General features: G+C 42.0%; 1 protein-coding gene across 1 annotated transcript; it reads right to left on the reverse strand.

Annotated features, from left to right (window-relative positions):
• Positions 1-385: 385 nt before the first annotated feature.
• Positions 386-2,406, reverse strand: DUXB (double homeobox B). Its single transcript, XM_073015587.1, has one exon. The coding sequence runs from the start codon at positions 2,240-2,242 to the stop codon at positions 1,610-1,612; it is 633 nt and encodes a 210-aa protein (XP_072871688.1). The 5' UTR covers positions 2,243-2,406; the 3' UTR covers positions 386-1,609.
• Between the last annotated feature and the right edge of the window lie 8,322 nt (positions 2,407-10,728).

Genomic DNA, 10,728 nt, shown 5'->3' on the forward strand with positions numbered 1-10,728 from the left:
AGTTTTAGAGTCAGATAATGAAGGTAAAGAGTCTTCAGCAAGGTTTCCCTTTTAAAAAAAAAGCAGCCCCCTGATCTTTTCTTTTCTAACAAAAAGACTTTTCTATGCCTTTTCCCATCTCTTTGCCTTCTGAAACTCTCCAAATTTGAATATTTGTTCACTTAATAATATCCCATATGTCATGTAGGCTTTCTTCATTCTTTTATTCTTTGCTTTCGTCTGACTAAGGTATTTCAAAAGACCTGTCTTCAGCCAGTTGTGGTGGCTCACGCTTGTAATCCCAGCACTTTGGGAGGCTGAGGCGGGTTGACTGCTTGAGCTCAGGAATTTGAGACCGGCCTGGGCAATATGGCGAAAACCTGTTTCTACCAAAAATACAAAAATTAGCTCAGTGTGATGGCACATGCGCCTGTAGTCCCAGCTACTCAGGAGACCGGAGTGGGAGGATCACTTGAGCCTGGGAGGTTGTGGCTGAAGTGGGAGAATTGCTTGAGCCCAGGAGGTTGAGGCTGCAGTCAGCCAAGATGGTGCCACTCTACTCCAGCCTGGATGACAGAGTGAGACGCTATCTCAAAACAAAACCAAAAACCAAAACACACACTGACAAACAAAACAGAAAAAACAAATATAAAACTTGTTTTTGTAACCTGGGGAATTCTTTTCACATATGTGTTGGAAGTAGGGAGGAGTGACTATTTATACTAAGAGCTCTAATCTTTGCCTGCAAACAAGAATTATCTAGGGGAACAATTTAAAAATAAAACTAGGCATGGTGTTGATACAGGAGGTGGAGAGAAATTATGTAGGCAGATAGTGAGGCTGAAAGGAGCCCCCAGCAAGGTTTCCCTTTTAACAAAAGCAGCCCCAAATCTTTTCTAACAAAAAGCAGCCTGAAAAATGGAACCGTAGACATAGATAAGCAAGCTGGAAGCTTGCATGAATCAATGCCAGCAGCTGTGCTAATAGAAAAGGGAAGCCAGGTATGTTCAACATGGAGGCTTTTTCTTTTTTCTTTGTCAACTATACGTACAGTGAAAAAGCAGGCAACATGGTGGCGGCCAGGTAGAGAACACATCTGCATAATAAAAGATTTGGATGAGGTAGCCAGCTTCTTTGCATGCTATGCAAATGGTGCATCTGGTCTGACCAATCTTTGGTGCCCTATGTAAATCAGACACCACCCCCTCAAGCTCATCTATAATACCTTCTGCATTTCACTATGGACCTGCATTTTCACTCACTCTGTCACCAGGCTGGAGTGCAGTGGCGTGATCTCGGCTCACTGCAACCTCTGCCTACCAGGTTCAAGTGATTCTCCTGCTTTAACCTTCCGAGTAGCTGGGACTACAGGCATGCGCCACCACGCCCAGCTAATTTTTGTATTTTTAGTAGAGACGGGCTTTCACCATGTTGGCCAGGCTGGTCTCGATCTCCTGACCTCGTGATCTGCCCACCTTGGCCTCCAAAAGTGCTGGGATTACAGGCCTGAGCGACCGCGCCCGGCCAAGTTGTACCTTTTACTGAAGAACTCTGCATTACAGGAGCTGACCTAAAGGCTTGAGGTTTTTACATATTGCTGGGGCAATTGGCCAAATGGATGACATGGTTCTCAGCTGAGCGTGCCTGCTGCTGCCACAAGTCTGTGTCGGTGTGTCCCTTTGAGAGGGTCCCATTCTGCAAGCAGAGCCTGGCAGATCTTGTCCCACCTTTGCAAAATGTTCGATATGTCAAGCTGACCCAGATTCAGAGGTTGTTGCTCCCTGTGCTCAGGTTCAGGCTGCGAATGGCTCTTGAACTGTGGTACACCCGAGCCCGTGTGTTCTTTGTGATTCTGGTGTTCTTCTTGGTATTGGAGCCAGAAGGGAGTCAGAGTATCTAAGTCCTTTTTCAGAATTGGCAGTGTCAGGACGTGATTCGGAAGTATCAGAGGCTGATGAGAGTTATCTACTTCCTGCACAGCCTGTGTGGGCTGCATGATCATGACATTTGGTCCTTGGCTCACATGGACCCTGAAGGAATCCCAGGGCGCCTGGGTTGAAGGAAGATCAGGTAGAAGAGTTTGGTGCCCGCTGGAAGAATGTGAGGAAGAAAAATAATGAGAGCTGTCTGTGAGGCTGAACAGGTTGACTGGATGCCACCCAACAGTTGTATCTGGTCTCTCGTTTGGGTCATCTACCAATAAATTTACGGGCTCCCTTCTGCAATTCTTGGGGTACAGAGATCTTTGTTTCTGAAACCACATCTAAGTGAGAAAAAGGGAGACATGACATCATAAGATATAAGCAATTGTAACTCTGCATCACATTCTCTGTAAAACAAAGGAGCTATTAACCTAAGGACAAATCACAGGGTGATTTTATAGAGAGAGCTGGCTCTCTGAATCCATGGGTTCTGTCTATATACCCTGATTCAACCAACCATGGATTGAAAATATTTGGAAGAAAACCCAAATAAAAACCAATGCAACAATAAAATAATACAAAGAAAAATTCAGTATAACAACTATTCACATCGCAATTACATTGTATTAGGTAGTACAGGTAATTTACAGAGGTTTTAAAGTACACGAGATGTGCACAGGTTATATTCAAATGCGACACCATTTTATATCAGGAACTTGAGCATCCTTGGAGTTTGGTATTCAGGGGAAGGTCCTGGAACCAATCCCTCATGGATACTAAGGGATGACTATATATGAAATCATGTATATATATGTTTATTATTATTTATTTTTATTACTTTTGTTTATTTTTCTTTTTTATGTGAATTTGAGAAAAAGAAAATCTTATACATTTTATATGTGAAATTAACTCCAGTCCATGTGTTCATGTGTGCATATGTGTGTGTGTGTAATGTGTATGTTTGTATATACACATAAACACAAATACATACACTGAGGTTATAACACAGTCAGCAATTAAGTACAGGTGAGTTGAATCTCTGACTAGAAAGGCAGGTGTTCTCGAATTCTCCCTCTAATTGCAACAATGGATCAGCGAAAGAGATCTCTTGACCAGGCTGACATTTTTTTCCTCTTCATGGATGTGTGCATAAGAATTCATAGTTTGTGTGCATGTGTATTCATCTGATTAATGACTAACAAACACAAATAAATGTATTTGAGAGTTTGTGTGTCATAAACCCATGACTGTGCCTCCTAAGTCATAAGCACTTAACATATGCTAAATCACTATCCCCATAACTTAGGTAAAAGAAAATACTCTGTGGGGGCCAATTTTGTCCCTCAACGGGAGAACATTTGACTATGTCTGTGAATTATTTGCTTGTCACAAACAGGGGAAGAGAAGGTGGGCAGGTGCTTTACTGGTATCTAGATGGTAGAGGCGAGGAATGCTGACCAATATTCTACCATGCACAGGGTGGCCCCTCACAAGAAAGAATTATCTGAGCTAAAATGACAACACTCCCAAGGTTGTAGAAAATCTAACAATGTTCTCAAAATGGGTAGTTTCTGCTAGTGATTCCAAATCCGTGCATAGCAATTTGATTTGAAAATTCTTCCTTGACAAAAATGGGACTTGCAATGCCAGACACTTACCATCCCCCGTCATTGCCCTTGATGACTTTGATAATCCAAGACAGCTGGAAGTTTTTCAGTAACACCTCCAGGGGGCAGTATCACAGGCAGGATATAGTTGGGGTCACAGACATAGAACTTACTTGAATTCTTGATTCCTGCAGGCCTGTTTGTTCAGTCAGTTTTTTCCTGGTAGCAATATCAGGGAATGGGTTCCTCTCAAAGGCTTGCACTAGTTTGTTTTTTTGAGTCCACGTGATGAATGTCTGTTTTTGCCGGGCTTCTTTTGGTAAGTATTCTAAAGGAGAACATAGAAGCTGTTAGGGGAATTTTCATATTCAAACCGGAAAAACAAACCCATGAAGATAATGCTGGCCATATTTGCTCTCTCTGAATCCCCGAGGTGGCAGAAGAGGAGGTCATTGCTCTGCAGCAGGACCAGAAAGCCCAGAGCTAGGCTGGGCCCAGTGGCTTATGCCTGTAGTCCCGCACTTTGGGAGGCCCAGGTGAGCGGATCACTTGAGGTCAGGAGTGCAAGGCCAGCCTGGCCAACTGGTGAAACCCTATCTCTACTAAAAATACAAAAAATTAGCTGGGCGTGGTGGCGCACCTCTATAGTTCCAGCTACTTGGGAGGCTGAGGCAGGAGAATCACTTGAATCCGGGAGGCAGAGGTTGCAGTGAGCTGAGATCACGCCACTGCACTTCAGGCAACAGAGTGAGACTCCGTCTCAAAACAAAATACAAAAATAAAAAATAAAAAAATAAAAAGCCCCGAGCTTGCTTGTGAAGAACCTGCCTGTCTCATTCAATTGTGGGAGGCCACTCTGCCTATGGAGTAGCCATTCTTTTGTTTATTTACTTCTCTAATAAACTTGCTTTCACCTAAAAAAAACTGTACTCTCAATGGGACCCACTGAGCATTCTTACCTTGAGTTAGACGCTGGGACTGGTCATGCCCCTGGGTTTGATCTTTTTCTGAGAAGCATTTATAATCTAGTTTTCTCTGTTTTACTCTGTAGTTTTTAAACCAAACCTAAGTAGGAGAAGATGTGACAGTCATGCAACTCAGGCTATGTCATTCCAAATATCAATTCAATTGAACAAAACTGATTTGACTACCTGTCGCTGGAATAATACCCACAAGGGAAAGGCAATGCATTGTCCTAGGAATGACACCACTATTGGCATACGATTCAGGGTCACACATGAATCTCCCTTCAAATCAAAGGAGCCTTTCTTTCATGGCCATTTTTTGTGGCATCCAAAGTAAATCTGTTTGATTTAGGAGACCCTATGAGGTCTCTCAAAGGATTGCAGTCTCTCTCTCTCTCTCTTCCTCCTAGCAGGAATTCAGTTTCTGAATATCTTTTCTTGACCCTTATCACTTCTTCACAGGAAATACCATTTCATAACATACAATACATACGGAATTAATTGCAGAAAAATTTATTTAAATAGGAGAGCAGAATTAGCCATAGTAAAGAGCTAGGCTAACACTCATCCGTATTTCCTCTTAGTCATTTTTAATCCCAGGGTTAACAATAGATGAGGAGACTTCTAGGGAGCCACACACCTCATTATGTCACTCTTGTCCCTAACAAAACCAATTGAACTCTTTGCTTGTTTCCTCATTATTAGAGTCAGAATTGCAATATATTTTCTAATGATTTCTAAGTGTTATTATTTTGATAATTAGATATTCTTAAGAACATTTAGCGTCTTAATGACAACCAATATCCAATAAACCACTCTTATATCATAGGCATTGTGCTAAAGCTGGCGTTCTCAACCCTGTTAGGAACCGGGTGGCCCAGCAGGAGGTGAGTGGAGGGCCAGCGAGCATTACCTATCTGAGCTTCACCAGATCAGCTGCTGTGTTAGATTGTCACAGGAGCACAAACCCTTCTGTGAACTGTGCATTTGAGGGATCCAGGTTGTGAGCTCCTTATGAGAATGTAACTAATAGCTAATGCCTGATGATGGGTGGTGGAACAGTTGCATCCTGAAACCATTACCCATCCCTCCTTGTCTGTGGAAATACTGTCTTCCACAAAACCGGTCTCTGGTACCAAAAAATTTGGTGAATGCTATGTTAAGAGGTTATATCTCTTCTCTAAATTAATGAATCAGAATAGTTTTAGTTAAGAAATCTTAAGTACAGATGGAAACTGGAAACAAGTGAATAAAGTATAAACACTATAGCAGAGGCAACCTCTATCTACATCATTTCCTGAACTTGCCATTTTCACCATCATTCCAAGTGGGCCCAGTACCTCAAAGCCAATTACCTGTATTCCCATGGAATGTACTTTTGTTACTGGGACTTGAGTAATCCCTGCCTCCCACATCCAGTATAGATACATGGAGAGACGAGTAAAATTCTTCTCTCCTATATCCTCTCAGACTGAGATTCTTATAGCCAATGGCTTGTTGGACACTATACATTTGATGCAAAACCCAGAACTCATTATTTTCCTCTAAAAACACAATTTCACTTGGTCTTCATTGGTTTAAATACCATTTTCACTGATAGAATTATATTATTTACAGGGATCCCTTTTTCTTTCTTTCTTTCTTTGAGACAAAGTCTTGCTATGTTGCCCAGGTTGGAGGGCAGTGGCTATTCACAGGCACGATCCCACTACTGATGAGCATGAGTGTTAATCTGCTTTGTTTCTGACCTGGACTGACTCACTCCTCCTTAGGCACCCTGGCGGTCTCCAGCTCTTGGGACATTGCCATATTGATGCCAAACTTACTGCAGACATCCAATCCGCATACTGCAGACACCCAATCTGCATAACACAAGCACACTATAGCACAGAATGTCTGGGCTCAAGTGATTCTCCTGCCTCAACCTCCTAAGTAGCTGGGAGTACAGGTGCACACCACCATGCCAGGAATCAAAGATATCTTCTTTTTTTTGGCAGACATTGTCTCGCTCTGTTTCCCAGGCTGAAGTGCAGTGGTGCAATCACGGCTTACTGCAGCCTCTACCTCCTGAGCTCAAATGATCCTTCCACCTAAGCCCCCCCCGAGTAGCTGGGACTGCAGGTGTGGACCAACACACCCAGCAAATTAAAATACATTTTTTGGAGAGATGGTGTTTTATGTTGTCCAGGCTGGTCTTGAACTCCTGGCTTCAAGTGATCTTCCAATCTTGGCCTCTGAAAGTGTTGGGATTACAGGTGTGGGTCACCCTACCCAGTCCAGGTATCTCTCTGATAACTGAAGAGGTTTAACTTAGCTTCATTTTATATCAGCTATTATATTTAAAATAATTCAGTATGGAATTTTATTTCAAACATTGTGGGTATGAATCGCATTTGAGACATTAAATTAAAAAATAGTCTGAGACTTGGGAATGCACATGCATTCTTACCCCAGTTTCCTTGTAATTACATATGAATAATCTATCTGAATATTCTAATACTAAAATATAGGACATAATTCTCATGGTGATTTCATTTCCTATATTCTCTAAATCTCAAAATATGACTTAATTACCTATTGGCAGAGACTAAGCCAGTATATTCTCCTTCCCCATTAGTGAATACAAATGATATTTCCACCTTTGGTAAAATACATAAACAGCATCCTTGTTTTTATTTGTTTTCTTTCCTTTCCTTTTCTTTTTTTTTTTTTTTTGAGATGAAGTCTGGCTCTCTCACCCAGCCTGGAGTGCAGTGGCGCGATGTGGACTCACTGCAAGCTTGGCCTCCTGGGTTCACGTGATTTTCCTGCCTCAGCCTCCCGAGTAATTGGGATTAAGGGTGCCTGCCACCACGCCCAGGTAATTTTTTTTGTATTTTTAGTGGAGATGGGGTTTCACCGTGCTAGCCAGAATGGTTTCAATCTCCTGACCTCATGAGGCCCCACCTCGGCCTCCAGCGGTATTATAGGCATGAGCCACCGCACCTGGCCTTTTTATTTGTTTTCTAATTTTGTGTAACAGGAAAACGTTTCTTAGCAAAATACCTGATATAAGGGAACTGGCAAAAGCGCTGGGCCTAGTCTTTCTCTTTACCGTGGTTCTGACAGATAATGAAGTAGAAATCTAATGCCCACCTGAATATTAGACTCTGGAACCCCAATTTCTTTGGCCAGTTGTTCTCTGGCAGCTTTATCAGGGAAAGGGTCATGTTGAAACCATGATTGGAGGATATCCTTTTGACTCTGGTTATACTGAATTCTGTTTCTCCAGAATTCTTTTTGAAGTATGCCTGATGAACAGAAAAGGGGGAGAATAGCATGAAGAACATATTTATAGGTTTAAATCTGTGGTTTAATTTAATTAATTTATTTTGAGACAGAGTCTAACTCTGTTGCCCAGATTGGAGTGCAGTGGTGCAGTCTCAGGTCAATGCAACCTCCACTCCTGGGGTCAAGTGATTTTTACGCCTCAGTCTCTGGAGTAGCTGGGACTACAGGTATGCGCCACTGTGCCTGGCTATTTTTTTTTCTTTGTAGAGATGAGGTCTCATCATCTTGCCAGGCTGGCCTCGAACTCCTGGGTTCAATTGATCCTCCTGTCCTGGCCTCCCCATTTTGTTTATTATTATTATTATTATTTTGTGAGACAGAGTCTCAATCTGTCGCCCAGGCTGGACTGCAGTGGTACCTCTCAGCTCACTGCAAGCTCTGTCTCCCGGGTTCACACCATTCTCCCACCTCAGCCTCCCGAATAGCTGGGGCGCCACCACACCTGGCTAATTTTCTGTATTTTTAGTTGAGACAGGGTTTCACTGTGTTAGCCAGGATGGTCTCGATCTCCTGACCTTGTGAACTGCTCGCCTCGGCCTCCCAAAGTGCTGGGGTTACAGGTGTAAGCCACCACACCTGTCCTATTATTACTCTGTATTTTTGCTTTTTTTTTTTTATAGCTAAAGTCATCCTAAATTGGGTACATAAGCATTTAAATATATATATTAGAAAATGATAATTAATGGCCTAAATTTCCAAAAAGAGAACTTACACAGAAAATGTACAAAATTACCAAAAGAGGAAGCAGTAGGGAGGAGGAAAATTAATAAAAATCAATGAAAAAAGTGAAACTCATGGAACAATTGAAAAGGTGAAATAAGACACACAGGAACTGGTACTTCTAATGAAAAAGAATATATCTCAAAAAAATTCAGTAGGCTCCATTAGACAGTTCATACATTCTTCCCTCCACATAAACTGTCAACTTTAAGACTTTAGGTAGATGACCCTTGTGTGGGACTCATGGCTGCCATCTTACATTTGAAATTCACAAGTCCAACTTCAAAGCACCCATGGCTGTTCTAACACAGTTTATCAGCTAAAAACAGCTGCTGCTCTACCAGTCTGTACCTCTAATCATGTTTGTGCTATAAACTTTGACAAACTCTGAAAAATAAGCAAGGCATGTAGCAATCCCAAAGAACAGAGAAAAAGCTGATGGGAACTTACCACCTGAAGTACCGTCCAAATTCATCTTGGGTAGAAAACCCTGACTCCACGGAGATCAGCCAGTAATTGAGCAGCTCCCAAAGACAGGCTTTATATAGGATCAGGGTGACCCGCCCCTTTCTTAAATACCTTTCAATTTAATCCCCTCATTAAATATTTAACACCTGTAGAAAGAAACTTGAAGTAACTAGATGAAGCGGAAGTACAGATTCTACTTGATGATTTTGTCTCTTTCATAATACCTTTCTAAATATGACTCTTGTTTAATTATTTCAGTTTGGCCATAGTAGTTTCCACAGTATAAGAATGTTCTTACCTTACTTTGTATTTTTTGTTTTCTTCGCCTCTTCTGAAACTCGTGTCTTTTTATCATTGCGATGGTGCTGTCTGTGTCAACTTGGCTGCTCTACACTTCCTATTTTTTCAATAAAACACGAATCTAGGCGTTGCTGTGAAGGTATTTTGTAGATGTGATTGGGTTATATAATCAGTTGGCTTTCAGTAAATGAGATTATCCTGGATAATCTGGGTGGGTTATTTTCAATCAGTTAAAGAGCAAAGCTGAGGTTGCCCTGGGGGGTGGGGGTGGTGGGAATCCCATCTGGCTGGGTGTGGTGACTCAAGCCTGGAAACCCAACACTTTGGGAGGCTGAGGCAGGAGGATCGCTTGAGCCCAGGAGTTAAAATTCAGTCTGGGAAACACAGGAAGACCTTATTTTATTTAAGTAAAAATTAAAAAAAGTTCTATAAGTGCTCAGCTGCTTCATCTGCTATTTCAGGAGTTTCCACCTGCTTTTCCGAAGGGCCTGCCCTACAGAATTTATTCTGCCCACCCAGCCCCTAGAATTATAGAAGTGAGTTTTGTATTGCTATGGCCTGAATGTTTATGTAGCCTCAAAATTCATATGTCAAAATCTCCACCACCAAGGTAATGGTATTAGGAGGTAGGGCCTTTGGGTAGTGACTAAGTCATGAGGGTGGAGTCCTCATGAAGGGGATTAGTGTCTTCATCAAAGAGAGCCCTCATGAAGGGGATTAGTGTCTTCATCAAAGAGAGCAGAGAGGGGGAGGGAGAGAGGGAGATCCCTGTGATCCTTCTGCCATGTGAGGTTAGAGTGAGAAAACGACTTTCTACTAGGACATGAGTCCTCACCAGACACCTAACCTGATTGTACTTCCCAGTCTCCAGAACTGTGAGAAATAAATTTCTGTTGTTGATAAGCTAACCAATCTATGATATTTTGTTATAGCAGCCTGAATGGACTAAGGCATATATATGTCTTTATATATATGTACAAGTGTGTATGTGTATAGATGTATATGTACCTATATAATATAAATACACACAGGCACACACACATATATATAGTTCACTAGTTCACTATTAGATTTGACCTCAGAACATTACTGATTGTTTCTCTGATTGAACCCTGAATGATACAGATGTTGGTGTGCCCAAAATCATATTTACTGTCACGCGCGTCCGTATGAAGAGACCACCAAACAGGCTTTGTGTGAGCAACATGGCTGTTTATTTCACCTGGGTGCAGGCAGGCTGAGTCTGAAAAGAGAGTCAGCAAAGGGTGGTGGGATTATCATTAGTTCTTACAGGTTTTGGGATAGGCTGTGGAGTTAGGAGCAATGTTTTGCGGGCAGGGGGTAGATCTCACAAAGTACATTCTCAAGGGTGGGGAGAATTACAAAGAACCTTCTTAAGGGTGGGGGAGATTACAAAGAACCTTCTTAAAGGTGGGG

The sequence above is a fragment of the Chlorocebus sabaeus genome, chromosome 5, assembly GCF_047675955.1.
Source record: "Chlorocebus sabaeus isolate Y175 chromosome 5, mChlSab1.0.hap1, whole genome shotgun sequence".
Classification (NCBI taxonomy): domain Eukaryota; kingdom Metazoa; phylum Chordata; class Mammalia; order Primates; family Cercopithecidae; genus Chlorocebus; species Chlorocebus sabaeus.